The sequence below is a fragment of the Leguminivora glycinivorella genome, chromosome 10, assembly GCF_023078275.1.
Source record: "Leguminivora glycinivorella isolate SPB_JAAS2020 chromosome 10, LegGlyc_1.1, whole genome shotgun sequence".
Taxonomy (NCBI): Eukaryota; Metazoa; Arthropoda; class Insecta; order Lepidoptera; family Tortricidae; genus Leguminivora; species Leguminivora glycinivorella.
The window spans coordinates 14,967,266-14,983,173 of NC_062980.1; the positions used below are offsets into that span (position 1 = coordinate 14,967,266).

Consider the following 15,908-nt stretch of genomic DNA (forward strand, 5'->3'; position numbering starts at 1 on the left):
TTGGACAAGATTTTATTATAATATTTTTCAGTACCTACAGATGGTGTTTTTTTTACACACTAATGCGAGAAGTGGTTCATTATATGCCAGGTCGAAACTCCAGCGTGCCATCTGTACTGAAAAACTTCGTAGGATACACGTGCGAAAAGGAAATTCGTAACTCGTATCGATTTAAAACACTCCCTTCGGTCGTGTTTTAATTTATCGCCACTCGTTTCGAACTTCCTTTTTTACGCCCCTGTATCGTAATGTACTATTTCAGTACAGATGGTGCTTTTTTTACGCACTAGTGCCAGAAGTGGTTCATTTTCTTATGTCGAAACTTCGGAGGTCCATCTGTACTGGAAAACGTCGTACGATACACTTGCGGACTCCCTTCGGTCGTGTTTCATTTTATCGCCATTTGTCTCGAACTTTTTTCTCACTTGTATCTTAATGTACTATTTCAGTCCTAAAGGAATGTCTTAAATGAAACACAAATTGAATTATTATAGTATACCATTTACTTCTTCAGCACATCTCTAGTTTTGCGTTTAATATTCTTAACGAGCAAGCTCAACTCAGCATCTTCCTTAGACTTCTTAGGCTGCACCTCCTCCGCCGGATTATCCGCTGGTCTTCTCTTCAACTTCTCCTGAATAAGCTTCTCCATATTCTTCGTTTTCTTAAAGTTAGGATCCGTCGGGTCAATATTGAAATGATGTGAATTATAAAGCGCAGAGAACCTCTGATCGTTCAAATTTATCTCGAAATCTGGTAGTGCTTGCTTCTGTTCTAACATCTTTTGTTTTAACTTCTTTTTCCGCTTGGACTTCTTTGTGCTTTCTGCTTCTTGGATCTTCTTGAGACTGAAATGTACTTTGCCATCATCATCATCGTCTAGTAGCAGTTCTAATTCTTGTTTCTGTTTTTCGTCTTCCGCATTAGGTTCAGTTTCTGTCTCTTGTTTTTTCTTAGATTTCTTGTTTTTAAACTCTGGCTTGTTGAATTCTTCGGCGAAGTAGGGGTCGTTTATGTCAACGTCAGAGGGGATATCGTCAGATTCTGCTTCTGATGAATGTTCCTTATCTTGCTGCGCTTTCTGTTTGTTTAGCTTTTTCTGTTTAGCCTTCTCTTTCTTCTTGTTCATTAGTTTCTCGAAGGGTGTGAGATTTTTGTCATCTAAAAATGAAAATGAAGTAATTAATACGTCATCACATAAGATTAAAACTACTCATTTCGTGTAAATCCGTCAAGCACGAACTAACTCTTCAACTTGTGTACTTTAAGATTATGTTCTTAAGCTGAGTTTAGACCAGCAAGTTATTGCTGCAAGTTTTGAGACGTAACTATAGGTAAGAGTGAGTGGCACATATCTCTCTTTCTTGCATATACTTCAGTCTCAAAACTTGCAGCAATAACTTGCTCGTCTAAACTCGGCTTTAGACACAATAGAAGAATAGACTAAAATCTTAGTTGTAATATTATTCCAAGGTTAAAGTTTGATTAGATTAGGCGTGTCCACACAGCACACTATGTGTGCAAGTTTTGAGACAGAAGTATATGCAAGAAAGAGATGCAGATATTGACCACTCTTACCTATAGTCGCGTCTCAAAACTTGCAGCAATAACTTGCTGGTCTAAACTCAGCTTTAAAACAGACTTTGCAACACTATCTTTCCATAAACAATAATGAATGAAAAAATGAAGTGTACCTTGATTAATCTTCTTCTTGACAAGCTGCTCGGCCTTGTCCTTGACCCCGAGCCCCCACGTGATCTCCATCTCCATGTCCTTGTTCTTCTTGCTCTCTTCCTTCTTGTCGATCTCTTCTAGAAGCTTCTTGTACTTCTGGATCGGGTCCTCGTCGTCGTCCGATTGCGAGTCGGCTTGTTTCTCGCCTTCTGGCGTATCCGAGTCTGTTTTAAGAAAGAATATAATAATTAAACATTAGTGTTTAGTAGAAACAGTAATGTTTAGTCAGACAACGATATATATAATATAAAAATACTTATATACATAGAAAACATCCATGACTCAGAAACAAAAATATAATAGACCGGTTGTCAAATAAAAGAAATATAATAATGTTTAGTAGAAACAGTTTTGTTTGAATTAAATTGGAATATTAATATGCAGAATAATACAGATTTTACTTATATTTCATAGATTTTATCACCTATACAACCGCAGTAGGCGAAGCACATGATTGCCGCGAGAGTATGTCGCCGTGAGATGGATCACACGTCTTCTAATTGTATTAATGACATAAGGACGGGTAGTCTATCTCGCGGCGACATATCATGTGCTAATCCTGCTGATAAATAAAGTTGACTGCAAACTTTTTGCCTTCATACTTTAACGTGTTATGTACAAATCTCTATTACGATATCATAATGTGTGATGTAGTAAGTTTCGGAAAATAAAAAGTTTGGCATAGAAAGGTGTATTAAAATTAAAACAATTGGCGTCGAAACATTTTGACAGGCGGTAACTGTGAGGTAACCGAGACGGGTGGGCGGCACTTTCAGCGGGGAGCGGGAGTGGCCATACTGTGCGATATTTATTATACTGTGCCAATGGCAATGATTGGCCAGTCGAAATATTTCATTGGGAGCTTTCTTGCCCTTCCTTCTCTGCCAGCCCTTTAAAACAAATGTCATAGAACAAAACTTGAGACGCGGGCAATTCCACTACCAGACAAAAAATGGCGCACCACGTCAAAACCGGTCGTAATTCTGACGACCGGTCTGGCTCAGTCGGTGGTCACCCTGCCTGCTAAGCCGCGGTCCTGGGTTCGAATCCCGGTAAGGGCATTTATTTGTGTGAAGAGCACACAGATATTTGTTCCTGAGTTATGGATGTTTTGTATGTATTTATCTATTTATTGTATGTATATCGACGCTTAGCACCCATAGTACAAGCTTTGCTTAGTTTGGGGCTAAGTTGATCTCTGTAAGGTGTCCCCAATATTTATTTATTTATTTAATTTACAACCGCCCGCTTGTATGCCGAGAACCCGCTAGGCGGGTTCTCCGGCATCTGAGCAAAGTTCACGAGTGCCCGACAGACGAGTTCTTGGTTTCGAAAGCGTTAAGAGGCCGCAGGAGCAAAAATGCTAAAATAGAAAGGAGCCTCCCTTTGAATTTGGGAATTTTAGTTAAATATACTAGTGTTAGTAGTGTTATTAACTAGATTTATCGAAAAAAAAAACTGTCCCTACAGAACAACTCAGTTAAAAGATATTGCGAAAAATTCTTTAAAATCGAGGTTCCGCTCTCGACTGTTTCCTCCTTCAAAACTTAATCAATCGTAACGAAATTTCAGAATCTGAATAACAATGAAATAATCTGTGTCGGACTGTTTAGTTTTTTTGGCTTAATTGTTACCAACTTTGAATACTAAACCTTTTTTTGCGCCATAATCATTAAAGCCGTTTTTGGAAATTTTTGATGGGCTCTAGCGTCTTTAAAAATAAAACATCAAAAAAATCAAAACGGTCCGACACAGATAAAAATTATAATAATCTGTGTTGAAAAAAATCATTGCTCTACCGTCAAAAACCAGAGAGGAAAAAGTCGAGCGTTAGTATGGAGAATTGGCCCCTCCAGTATCGTCTTAAAGACATAGTTACCTTCGTCTTCGCTATTGGAAGCCAGGTAGTCCCGGAGGCAGTCCTCGTCGACGTTGCCCGTGACGGCGGCCCGCAGCGCCTCCGCCCGCGCCGGCGCAGTCGCGTCCCACGTTAACTCCACCTTAAAAGGGCTTTGTGTGAAAAACATTGAAATCGCAACCGAGCGCTTGATCATACCGTGTGTGGTATCAAATTAAAGGGCTTTGCGAGTAGTTTACAAATATATAACACATTATAGGACTTTTTCTACTTGGTCTAACAAAATATGAGAAAATGTCCAAAAGTGGTAATAATTGTACCGGTGAAGGCTCGTTTTCAAAAAATTGCCAAAAATAAATAATAGCAATTTATAATCACTAAGGCATAACAGCAATTTAAGTAAACGTTGCAGATTCATTAAATACAAACAATATTTCGATGTGATGTAGATTTTCAAAGAAATTGTCACTTAATTTTAAGTAATTTCTGAAAAAAAATTGATTCCGTCTTAGCCTCGTTTACTCTTTTTTAAAACCTATAAAAATGTAGTCTGAGAAGTTTGTAATACAGGGTATACGAATTATAAATTTACCTGTTTTAGTAATCAAAATTGTCCAAATTTTACAAATAAGATCGACTAATTCAGCTCTATACGTGAGTTTTTCTAAACGTGCTTTAGAGAAAAATTCATAATTAATTTAGTGACTTGGTTTTCAAAAATCCAGTCTTAAAAAAATCAAGATAATAAGATGCTCTAACGGAAATTTGAATTAAATAAATCTATTGGATAACGGAAAGTGTAGTATTTCACCGACTAAGGGCCAGTTGCATCAACCTCACAGACATCATCGTCACGCAGCAGAAACTATCAATAAAATTTACACGCTTTAACGATGACAGACGGTTTGATGCAACCGGCCCTAAAACTATCAATTTTACATTATTTTGACGTTTTTTTTTAAAGCAGCCTTAAAACACGATAAGTATGGTAAAACGAGGCCTATCTTACACGAAAAAATACTTACGGTCAACAGGGACGATTATATCAAACTTTGCAGTGACTTTTGAGGTCATATTGAACAACTTTTATTATGGGACCAAAGCTGAAATCGCAAAAAAAAATTTGGCTATTCCATACATTCAGACTGACGCCGCTCATTTCTATGGAACTGGCAACTTTGTTTTCGCGGTTTCAGGATTGGTGACACTATAATTTTTCGAAGGCTGGCAATAGGATCTTTTTCCCGTGAGATTCAAATGTTACTACAATAAAGTTCTGAACCTTAGCCTGCTGCAGTGCTGTCGTGGTGAACAGCCGAGGTTTGTACTTCGACATGTCCGGCAGTTGGGAGCAACTTTCTCGAGGTTCCTGTAACAAATAAGCGTTTATTTAGACCGCTTACCGCGTGAACCAATTTCGGTGAATAAAAATGAAGGTAACATACACGTACACGTTAAACTTTCGTGAGACATATGCAAATAATTAATGAATCTACGGTTGTATTCACGTTATTATATCGCTATTGCTGCGCTCTCTATCGCTTTTCCACCTTTTATTTTACTACTTAGTCGGCGTGATTGATATACATATTGGTACCAAATTTCAGCTTTCTAGTGCTAACAACGGTCACTGAGATTATCCGCGGACGGACGGACGGACAGACGGACAGACAGACAAGGCGAAACTATAAGGGTTCCTAGTTGATTACGGAACCCTAAAAATGACGTACACTAATTAGGGATGTACCAACTATTGATTTGGCCGACTAGGCCGACTACCGACTAGTCGACGCTGGGGTAGCCGATTTAGTCGGCCAAAACAGTTTTTTCAACTAAGTTCACATTTAGAATGTCGTTTTTGGTCCTTTGTTCACGCTTTTCATAATTTTTTTACAGGGCAAATGTCTATGAGAATATTTAGATAAATTTTCCATTTAACAACCGGTTTGGCATAGTAGGTACTGAATTAGTAATCCTGCCTATGAAATTGATAATCCTAAGTAGGACATTTATTTTTGTGATATCTGATATTTGTTGTTTTGACTAAGAAAGGCATAACAAATCTAAATATATAAAAGAAGAAGCTGACTGACTGACTGACTGACTGACTGACTGACTGACATATCAACGCACAGCCGAAACCGCTGGGCCTAGAGATTTCAAATTTGGCACGTAGGTTCCTTATATAGTGTAGAGGAGCACTAAGAAAGGATTTTCCAAAATTCACCTCCTAAGGGGGTCAAATGGGGGTTCAAAGTTTGTATGGGGAAACAAGATTAGTTTGACTATTTTATTCGAAACTTCACAGGAAGATTCCTTAAGACATATGACTGAATACGTGTTTCAGGTTTTTTGAAAATTTAACCCCTAAAAGGGTGAAAAGGGGGTGATAAAGTCAAAAAACCAATATGGGTATCGTTTTTATGGTTTATCGGGTCGCTGATCACGATAAATACAACGTTTTTAAAATCTAACGAGGCGGAAGTGAAATACCTTCTCCCCTGTTGTGGTGCAATGGGGTTTAAATATCAAAAAAATATATAAAAGAAGATATTGACTGACTGACTGACATATCAACACACAGCCGAAACCGCTGGTCCTAGAGATTTCACATTTGCAACGTAGGTTCCTTATATAGTGTAGAGGAGCACTAAGAAAGGATTTTCCAAAATTCACCTCCTAAGGGGGTCAAATGGGGGTTCAAAGTTTGTATGGGGAAACAAGATTAGTTTGACTATTTTATTCGAAACTTCACAGGAAGATTCCTTAAGACATATGACTGAATACGTGTTTCCGGTTTTTTGAAAATTTAACCCCTAAAAGGGTGAAAAGGGGGTGATAAAGTAAAAAAATCAATATGGGTATCGTTTTTATGGTTTATCGGGTCGCTGGTCACGATAAATACAACTTTTTTAAAATCTAACGAGGCGGAAGTGAAATACCTTCTCCCCTGTTGTGGTGCAATGGGATTTAAATATATAAAAGAAGATATTGACTGACTGATCAACACACAGCCGAAACCGCTGGTCCTAGAGATTTCAAATTTGAGCACTAAGAAAGGATTTTTCAAAATTCTCCTCTTAAAAGGGTGAAATGGGGGTTCAAAGTTTGTATGGGGAAACAAGATTAGTTTGACTATTTTATTCGAAACTTCACAGGAGGATTCCTAAGGACATATTACTAAATACATGTTTCAGGTTTTTGAAAATTTGACCCCTAAAGGGGTGCAACGGGGGTAAAGTCAAAAACACAATATGGGTATCGTTTTTATGGTTTATCGGGTCGCTGATTACAATAAATACAACGATTTTAAAATCTAACGAGGTGGAAAAGAAATTTTCTCCCCTGTTGTTGTGCAATGGGGTTAAAATATCCAAAATAGCCATAAGTATAGCTTTAGTTTTTATCTTTACTTCTGGTTCAAGAGATTTTAAATTGACACGGAAGTTCCTTAGAGGAGCACTAAGAAAGGATTTTTCAAAGTTTCCTATTAATTATGTAAAAGTACGTATTTCAGCATCAATACTGTTCGTGTTAAATACATACCTACACCGCATAGTTGTTAATGAGGTTCAGAAAAGGGGACGGACTGAAAATCAGCGTTGCGCCGTCAATTTGTATCAAAATGGCTGCGCAGCATAACATGCTGAGCCCGTTCCTTTTGACATGCATGCTAGTTGTCTATTTTATTTTTTAATATTTTTGTGTAAATGTTCAATTTTTATTTGTGTGTCAATAAATGTTTTCTTATTCTTATTCTTATTCTTATTCAAAGTTCACCTCCTAGCATGATAATTTGACAGGGGCAAGGACAGGGACAGGGCCAGGGACAGGGACAGGGTCAGGGACAGGGATAGGAACGGGATAGGGTTAGGGATAGGGATAGGGATAGGGATTGGGATAGGGGTAGGGGTAGGGGTGGGGATAGGGATAGGGATCTGGATCGGGATAGGGATAGGGGTAGGGGTAGGGGTGGGGATAGGGGTAGGGATAGGGATAGTGATAGTGATAGGGATAGGGATAGGGATAGGGATATAGGGATCGGGATAGGGATAGGGATATAGGGATAGGGATCGGGATAGGGGTAGGGATATAGGGATAGGGATCGGGATAGGGGTAGGGATATAGAGATAGGGATCTGGATCGGGATCGGGATAGGGATCGGGATAGGGATAGTAATAGGAATAAAAATGGGGGACGGGGACGGGGATAGGGATAGGGGAGGGACGGGGACAGGGACGGGACGGGACGGGGACGGGGACGGGGACGGGGACGGGGACGGGGACGGGGACAAAGATAGAGATAGGGACGGGGATAAGAATAGGGTTTGGGGTCGGAATAATCGGTCGGCAATCGATATCTAGTCAGTGTAAAATGCAGGTGGCTCAGTGAGAAGGTATTAGTAAGTAGGCATCGGCGAGTATCCTGCATCCGTAATAACTATTTCATTCAATGTGCTGTAAGAAGATCGTTGTTTGCTTGCCTTTTATATGTTTACGTTTGCAATAAGTATTAAGCAAAATGGAAAAAATTGTAAGCGATAATGCAAGGAAGTACTTTTTACCCTATCGACCATAGCGTCGAGATACTGGCTATGTGGGTTGTATGAAGTTTCCCCAGTATAAATATTTATATAGGTAAAATACATACATATTAATACCTACTACCTACGCTGTGGTCGCTGTGTAACAATTCTACAATCATTGCAAGAATTTCTTTAAAAACAATAGTAATATGTGTAAGGTACAGTCAGCCAAAACCGGACCGTACAGCAAATAGATCAGTTACAATGGCCCTCCAGTCGAGAATTGCCCCGCTTTACCTTAATCGAAATAATCGCGGACAGATGTACCTACAAAGAAACCTACGGATCCAAATGAAAATCTTAGTTTTTGTAAACGTTTCAATAAGAATACTTTTATTACGCGGGCGAAGCCGCGGGTAAAAGCTAGTAGGTACATAATACAACCACATCAGCTGTTGATTTATTTTTGTACTGTTTTTCTATCATTTATGAAGTGCCGACTAATCGGCCTTTTTTGCCGACTAGTCGCCGACTAATCGCCGACTATAAAGGTGGCCGGATAGTCGGCTTTCCCGACTAGTCGGTACATCCCTAACACTAATATAATTATGCGCTTTACTTTGCCAAGTTATTCTAAACCCAATGCCCCTATAATAGAGCTGACCTGGTCAAAAGTGACGTCGTCGGGAATGAACCGCATGTCGAGCCGCGTGGCGCTGCTCTCGTACTCCATGCCGTCGCACTCGCTGTAGAGCTTGTCGGCGGTGGCCACTGAGTCGCACTCCACTACCGCGTAGTAGTACTTTAGGCGGTTCAGCTGGTAGCGGCGCAGTTTCTCCATGTGGTATGTTGATCCTGGTGGAGTTATTTCAATATATTAGAAAAACGCGTGAAACAGATAGCGTGTTGGATCAGGTCCTCTGCGCGAACGATTCACCAAACCAGCCGTTGGAAATGATACATTATAATGTACAGGGATGATACATATACCAGCTGACAGATATGGTTGTATTGTCCCTATGTAATATGTAAAATCTTTAACCTAAGTTGACGTAGGATGAGGTTTCAATCATAATGAGTAATGGCATTACGTTATCCACAGGGTGTCCTATAAACATCACTACACAGTGACACTGGAGTTAGACCATTCCAAAAAGTGCCAACCCAGCCATTGGGCCTATTGAGGCATGTGCATCATTTTGACTCTTATGTACGCAAATTAAAAATTAACAGAGGTTTGCTAAGTTTCGTGAATTAGATAGCACTAACCTTCTTCATTTCCGCCGTCGTCAGACAAGCCGCTGTCCACCTCGCGTTGCTCAGTGAGTTCAATAGGACCTCGAACTTCTTCCTCTTGCATGCGTTTTAGACCATACTCGGACGGATATATCTGCAATAGTACACATGATTAGTTTAGAATAGTTTCATTGCTGAACAGCATACAACTAGGAATGATTATAATATGCAGCCTGCTGTAACACCTGTGTGAAATATACTTGGTCTGATATTTTATAAGGATGCATGCAAAACTGCAAAACTGGCACTAGTGTTGAAAGTGACATTGATTGACATGAAAAATCACAGAACTAGATTTAGATAGAAGAAAAAGTTCATCTATTTGTATAGGGGCCGAGCATGTCAGTTTTTGTACTGAAGTTGTTACTTGCCTGTGGTTTTAAATATGTCTCAGGGCCTTGAGTGTTCATAATTTTTGTTGTATGTTCATAAGTGTTGTTGCAATTAAATATCACGTAACGAGGCATTTTTAATGTTTTTGTTGACTTCAACTTACAAAAATTGACGCCCGAAATCTGTGATTAAAGACGGACAACTCAGTGGATTTTACTGAGTTCATTTGACACGCTAAGTAGACATGTTTGCTTGATCTATGGTATATATGACATCTGTGTGAAAAATACATCATCATACAACCACATACATATAATATATTTTTCAGTACAGATGGTGTTTTTTTTACGCACTAGTGCGAGAAGTGGTTTATTATATGGCAGGTTTTTTATTGCCACTCGTTTCGAACTTCCTCTTTTTCGAACTTGTATCGAAATATACTATTTCATGTCATTTACAATGGTATATAGTTCAACGGTATAGGCACACAATAGCCTCAACACACATGTTGGTGAATAAAAGAATCTCTACTTCATATTTATAACATGCTACTTACTGTTATTTTATATATGATGCCTCCTGGAGGTAGGAAAGAACTGAGAAGAACCATGATGTCTGCTGCCTTTATGTTGTCCCAGTCCATGTTGCAAATTGCTATTCTGAAAATTAAAACATAATGTTGACCTAATAATGTCATGTCATAATGTTAACCTAGTAATGTCATAATGACCATAATGTCTGCTCAATGGTTGTAACTCAAGTTTTGGAAAAATTTGATTTAAATAAAAATGGTTAACTCTACTCCATGTAGAATTAGGACCGGTTGCATCAAACCGCCTGTCACCGTTAAAGCTTTTGTTAAATTTTATTGTATGGGAAGTTCCATAGACGTCTGCTGTGTGACGATAATGTGTCTGTCAAATGTGGTTGATGCAACTGGCCCTTATACATACAGATTGTATAACAATGGAAACACAGAAGCTTGTAGAATTATTGCAAATTAAACCCATTTATTGAATAGCTATCCATGGATTGCACCAAAGGTTTTGTTTATTTTTGATGAATTAGTGAACTCCAAATGATGTATATTGTATATAAATGTAAGGAAAGGTGAAACTCCCTGCGTACAAATTTCTATGCAGATGGGATCACCTCTTTCTGCATCTGACTGTATGTTGAACCAATCTTGCTCTTCTTGGTGTTATCATCATCATCCTCCTTACGTTAGGGATCATCCACATATTACGTCACACCAAATTTCAGGTTTTTGGACCCCTCCCCCCCCTATGTCACGCTTTTTTGTATCCCTTTAACAGGGATTGTCACATTTAGTATGACCCCCCCCCTTACACTGTGACGTAATATATGGATGACGCCTTATCCCGGCATTCAGGATTTTTTTTTTTTTTTTAATACTACGTCGGTGGCAAACAAGTATACGGCCCGCCTGATGTAAAGCGGTCACCGTAACCTATAATGCAAGGGCTAAAAACTTGTTTATAACAACAACCCACCTTTTCATGTGCGGTATATCCTGAATGTTTTCATTGGCAAAAACCCTCCTGCAGTAAAAGTAAAAAGTTTAAAAAAAAACCCACCTTCTAGTTGATTCCTCAGTGGTTTCCGCCTCTGCATCCAGCTCCCCCCACTCATGTTCTACTTCACTCTCCCCCTCTTCTTCACTGCTTTCCTCATCTGAAGAGCTGTCGGTTAAAAGGACACCTGGAGCAACCAAGAACATTATAATGTTTGCAAGAAGCTAAAAGCTTTCTTCATTATATAGATTATACATTTTTTTTAGACAAAAAGGTTACACAGTATTATTCACTTGTGTTTTGTTATAAACACTATTGTATCCACATTAGGGATGTCTGTGACTACTATACTTATAGTAGTCGACGAATCGTATTTAACAGTAATACAGAATCATTCAATATATACCTTCTCCTCGAGCATAATCAATGTCTAGATCCAACAGCCTATCTTTCGTTTTCGCATTTAGTTTGCCTCGCGTTAATTTATCATTCTTAAACTCGGGTCCAGCATCGTCATTCTGCTCTTCGTCACTCTGTGGCCGTTTCACGAATCTACCAGGGCTAGCTTCGTCCTTTTGAGACTCCGCACCACTTTTGTCCTCGACTTCCTCATCCTCAGAATCGGAACTCCCGTCTGACTCTTCCAACTCATAGTATTTCCTCAAATTTTCTGTGGAAGTCTCATTTACAGGTCTGCCTCTCTTATCCACAGTATATTTCACTTTAAACTTAGAATCATTGAACATAGACTGAAATCGTTTGTCGATTTTAACCTTCCTTTCATGTTTAGGTATTTGTCTGTAACGTGGATCGTTTAGATATTTTACAAAACGATTATCTTTAAGTATATCATCCATAATTACCGTAAGGTAACGTTGGAAATATTACAATAAATCAATATTTTCTTCCAAATCTTCAAGAAACATAACCTAAAACCTAAAACATGTAAAACGTCAGAAAAACGTGAACGAAGATGCTTTACTCCTATAAACGCAATAATAATTATATCATGCTACGATTTGGATCCAGGTAAGTTAGCATTTTATTGTAATTTTTATTACAGATTAACATGAAACACAGAATTATTAGTGTAGTAACCACTGTTGTATGAGACTAGGTAGGAATCATTAAATTAGGGGTATTATAGTAAGTAGATTTTGAATTCACTGTGTAGCTGAAATGCGTAGATTGGATTGTTGTATAATGACACAGCTGGTCGAAAGCAGTATTTTTCTCTTGCGTAATTCGGAGGGAAATCGTAATTTTGCTTTATGTACTTACTCTATGTTATGTACACAACTTTAAGGGATGGAATAATAATACTCGTAAAATTGCTTATTTTACTTTCCTGTGTACGTTGTTAGCTAAAAATCTACTAGATCACTAGATACTTGAATTGAAAAAGAAAAACAGTGAAATATCACTCCATTCTGTCAAATCAAACATGTCATGTCATTGTCAAATTACTTGCACTGCACTAGCACTACAGCATTTCATCGATTTGAGATTTCATCAGATTTAAATAATAATAAGTAAATATTACCTATTAAAATATACAAAATGAATAGTATCGGAGAAGAGTGCACCGAGCTTAAGAAGAAATATGACGATTGTTTTAATTCTTGGTTTTCGGACAGATTTCTGAAGGGCGACCACGATGATTCAATGTGCGCCGGAATATTCAAGATTTATCAAGAATGTGTTAAGGTAGATCAGATTAAATAGGTCGAGATCGATTTGGTTATTCGAGTTTGTAATGTACTTATCTGAATCTTCTTACTGCTTTGTTTCAGAACGCTATGAAGGCGCAGAACATCGATTTTAAAGAAATTGATAAAGACGTCCTGGGCACAGAGTTCGAGTTCAAAGCACCCCCATCTGGGAGCAGTTGACAGATGTATCGTTGCATCTGTGCTTTGAGTTCCATGACATGTTGGAAACCAGTAAAGCCACAACAGTTGGAGTACAATGTGAAGAACAATACCTCACTAGTCTGAGAACAATGTTTTTTGTTCCGTCGTAAAGTTTAACTACATTAGTTACAGTAATATAAAAGCAATGTGTGTTACACAATAATCCGTAATTATTTCTTGTTTAAGTGCTATCTATCAGTAGGCAAAAAAGTTATTGATGTGCTTAGAGCATACTCCTTTTTTAAATATTGATATAAATGCTTATGAATTGCATTCTGTGGCATATCCTTTTTAAGCACATAGTTGTTAGAATGTATGTTTGTGTAAATAGATAATAGATACTACAAATTTTATGAAATAAATGGATTTATTTTGAAAATGAGTTGATACATATAGGGAATAAGTAAATTATTGGTTATTATCGCTGGCTGGTATCTCTTGGTCGGTACACAATTCCACGGCTCTTCATTTCCCTGATGACTCCAGCTGGAAGGCGTCCAGATACTGAGATTGCATAAACTCCTTGGCGAAACCGGCCTGTTGAAAAAAACAACAGTATTTTGGATTCTTGGAAGAACACTTTTAGAGGATACACCATAAGACCATAACACATAGTTGTACATGGTGTTGACTGTATTTCCATTTAGTCCAAACATCCCACTGGGAACTGATGGGGATAGATTGCATTATACAAATCATTCTCATTTATCCCACCTTAATGTACTACAATATTTAATGGCGCCTAGAGTCAAAGGGCAGTGACAAATGGGTATGGGTACTGTGGGTACGTATGGGACACCATGGAGTATATTCTCTTAATTACTTCCCAATTCACCAGAATCTGGTTTCGTGGGATTGTGATATAGGAATTAATGATTTATAAATCCAGTGAAACTCATGTAAATCCAAATCACTACAGTTGAGTGGTTATAGATAATTCTATAGATGAACAGAACTTACTGATGCGTTGCCACTTGCACACCCAACTGTCCTCAGGGCTCATTACTGCTATCATACTGAAAATAAATTTAATTCAAATCAGAATTGTTAAATTATAGGTATTAGGAAGAAGAAAGTCCTCAGAAATTTTTAGTAATGTAACTTTAGTTACTAATGAAATAGAAAAGAGATAAGTGTAATAATTCACAACATAGAGAGGAACTACACTTCATAAAAAATACAAAAAAAGTAAAATAGGCTAGGTATAATATGGCTAGGAATTTCAATATTATCATACACAGAACTGTTCTGTTAGAGTAGTCAGAGCTATTTAAGTATGTAGTGATAGAAGTGTTATTTTATTTTAACACGTAGTGCGCCATTTTTTGTGTGGTAGTGACACAAAAAATGGCGCACTATGTCAGAAACTGGTCGTAATTTATAACCGCTTGTATGGCAAGAACCCTTCCACATCTGAACAAAGTTTATGAGTGCCCAACTGGCGGCTGGCAGGTTATCGCTGTTGAATGTGTTAAACATCCAACTTCTATGGAATTATGATATTTACTTATCACTTGCATCATTTGGGCTGTTAAAATCTTAGTTTGACTTAGGGGCTAAGTTTGATTCTTATGTGAATATTGGCTCCCTTAAAGCAGCTTGGTTTGTGAATTGTGAAAGCCTGCCATATAAGAGGCATTTTGACTATATTAGATAGAAGCTACTTCGCTAAAAGGAAGAAATAAAAGAGTAAAATCTACTGAACTTAGTAGTTTACCAACCCATCGAAATTGTTACTCGTGCAATCATAAACATTGTCTTTGTTTTGTTTCATTCGAAGAAACTCGTCGCAATTATCACATCCATCGTACTCAAATTGGTCGAAAGTCTGAAATGAAGAGTGCAAAAATAGTATACTTGGTTATATTGAAATGAAAATATTAAATTTCTAACGAGGTGACATGCTTACCTTTATTAAAGAGCAAACTAAACAGGCCCGAAGGCCTCTTAAATCTTTTGGCACCACATCCAAGTTTAAAGACATTGTGTCTGTTACTTTATAAGTTGTCCAATTTAGCGCTGTAATATTCTAGGGAGCAATATTTTATAATTTTGTTTAGAAGATGCGAATGCGACAACACAATACTGACACTTTCAATTGACATTAAGAGCCCATAGACTATAGAAATACAAGAATGCAATGCACAGACAGCATAGAAAATGATTGTAGGGTGGTTTTGACAGGTTGTTAAACTTTGGAATCTAAAACAAGTCCACCAATATTACAATATAATTCCTCGTGAACATATATTAAAATATAACTTATACGAATATATCATGTTCTAAAATTTTGTTTTCAGCCTATGCAGTTTAGTTTTTTGAACCAGTTTTGATATCTGAGAGCGCTCGTTCATTCGCTCTAAAAATCGTACAGTTGGTAGCACTGACGCCGTTGTTATTTGTCTATGGTTATTTTCATGTCCACATTCTACACTAGATGGCGATGTTGGGGCTTTCCTTTACCCGTTGTTTTACATGTGTGAATTTATTAAAGTACCCACAATTAAATTACAATTCGTGTATGGCCTCCCTACTTTACTATAATCTCGTCAAATTAAAGCGAAAATTGGCAATCAGCTGAAATAAATCTTGTAGTTTTGTAAATGGGCAGTGGGCACAGTTGAGGAGTGTCTTTTAAAAAGGGCTTATTTCCACTTTGAACTTTTTTTGGGAAATCGAGAAAAACATAATTCCACGGTATTGGTTTTGAAATT

The 15,908-nt window shown here is 37.8% G+C and overlaps 3 protein-coding genes across 3 annotated transcripts; 1 reads left to right on the forward strand and 2 right to left on the reverse strand.

The window, feature by feature from the left end:
• Positions 1–480: 480 nt before the first annotated feature.
• Positions 481–12,385, reverse strand: LOC125230243 (ESF1 homolog). The gene is made up of 9 exons (XM_048135345.1): positions 11,688–12,385; positions 11,345–11,468; positions 10,303–10,405; positions 9,387–9,507; positions 8,782–8,972; positions 4,875–4,961; positions 3,614–3,734; positions 1,695–1,898; positions 481–1,161 (listed from the first exon to the last, which is right to left on the reverse strand). The coding sequence occupies exons 1-9, from the start codon at positions 12,136–12,138 to the stop codon at positions 503–505; spliced, it is 2,061 nt and encodes a 686-aa protein (XP_047991302.1). The 5' UTR covers positions 12,139–12,385; the 3' UTR covers positions 481–502.
• A 370-nt stretch (positions 12,386–12,755) lies between these two features.
• Positions 12,756–13,573, forward strand: LOC125230327 (TP53-regulated inhibitor of apoptosis 1-like). The gene is made up of 2 exons (XM_048135458.1): positions 12,756–12,988; positions 13,075–13,573. Exons 1-2 carry the CDS (start codon positions 12,842–12,844, stop codon positions 13,171–13,173), a joined length of 246 nt encoding a protein of 81 aa, XP_047991415.1. The 5' UTR covers positions 12,756–12,841; the 3' UTR covers positions 13,174–13,573.
• LOC125230326 (transcription elongation factor SPT4) lies at positions 13,543–15,303 on the reverse strand. The gene is made up of 4 exons (XM_048135457.1): positions 15,104–15,303; positions 14,916–15,022; positions 14,155–14,210; positions 13,543–13,731 (listed from the first exon to the last, which is right to left on the reverse strand). Exons 1-4 carry the CDS (start codon positions 15,176–15,178, stop codon positions 13,613–13,615), a joined length of 357 nt encoding a protein of 118 aa, XP_047991414.1. The 5' UTR covers positions 15,179–15,303; the 3' UTR covers positions 13,543–13,612.
• Positions 15,304–15,908: the final 605 nt, after the last annotated feature.

What these genes read in the sequence shown, in the direction of transcription:
- LOC125230243 (XM_048135345.1), bottom strand. Translation starts at nt 12,138, where the DNA reads ATGGATGATATACTTAAAGATAATCGTTTTGTAAAATATCTAAACGAT. An exon ending in TGATTATGCTCGAGGAGAAG is followed by an intron (nt 11,469 to 11,687) that starts GTATATATTGAA and finishes TGGTTGCTCCAG; the next exon opens with GTGTCCTTTTAACCGACAGC. An exon ending in ACGACGTCACTTTTGACCAG is followed by an intron (nt 4,962 to 8,781) that starts GTCAGCTCTATT and finishes TATTTGTTACAG; the next exon opens with GAACCTCGAGAAAGTTGCTC.
- LOC125230327 (XM_048135458.1), top strand. Translation starts at nt 12,842, where the DNA reads ATGAATAGTATCGGAGAAGAGTGCACCGAGCTTAAGAAGAAATATGAC. An exon ending in TTTATCAAGAATGTGTTAAG is followed by an intron (nt 12,989 to 13,074) that starts GTAGATCAGATT and finishes GCTTTGTTTCAG; the next exon opens with AACGCTATGAAGGCGCAGAA.
- LOC125230326 (XM_048135457.1), bottom strand. Translation starts at nt 15,178, where the DNA reads ATGTCTTTAAACTTGGATGTGGTGCCAAAAGATTTAAGAGGCCTTCGG. An exon ending in TAGTTTGCTCTTTAATAAAG is followed by an intron (nt 15,023 to 15,103) that starts GTAAGCATGTCA and finishes TCTTCATTTCAG; the next exon opens with ACTTTCGACCAATTTGAGTA. An exon ending in ACGAGTAACAATTTCGATGG is followed by an intron (nt 14,211 to 14,915) that starts GTTGGTAAACTA and finishes ATTTATTTTCAG; the next exon opens with TATGATAGCAGTAATGAGCC.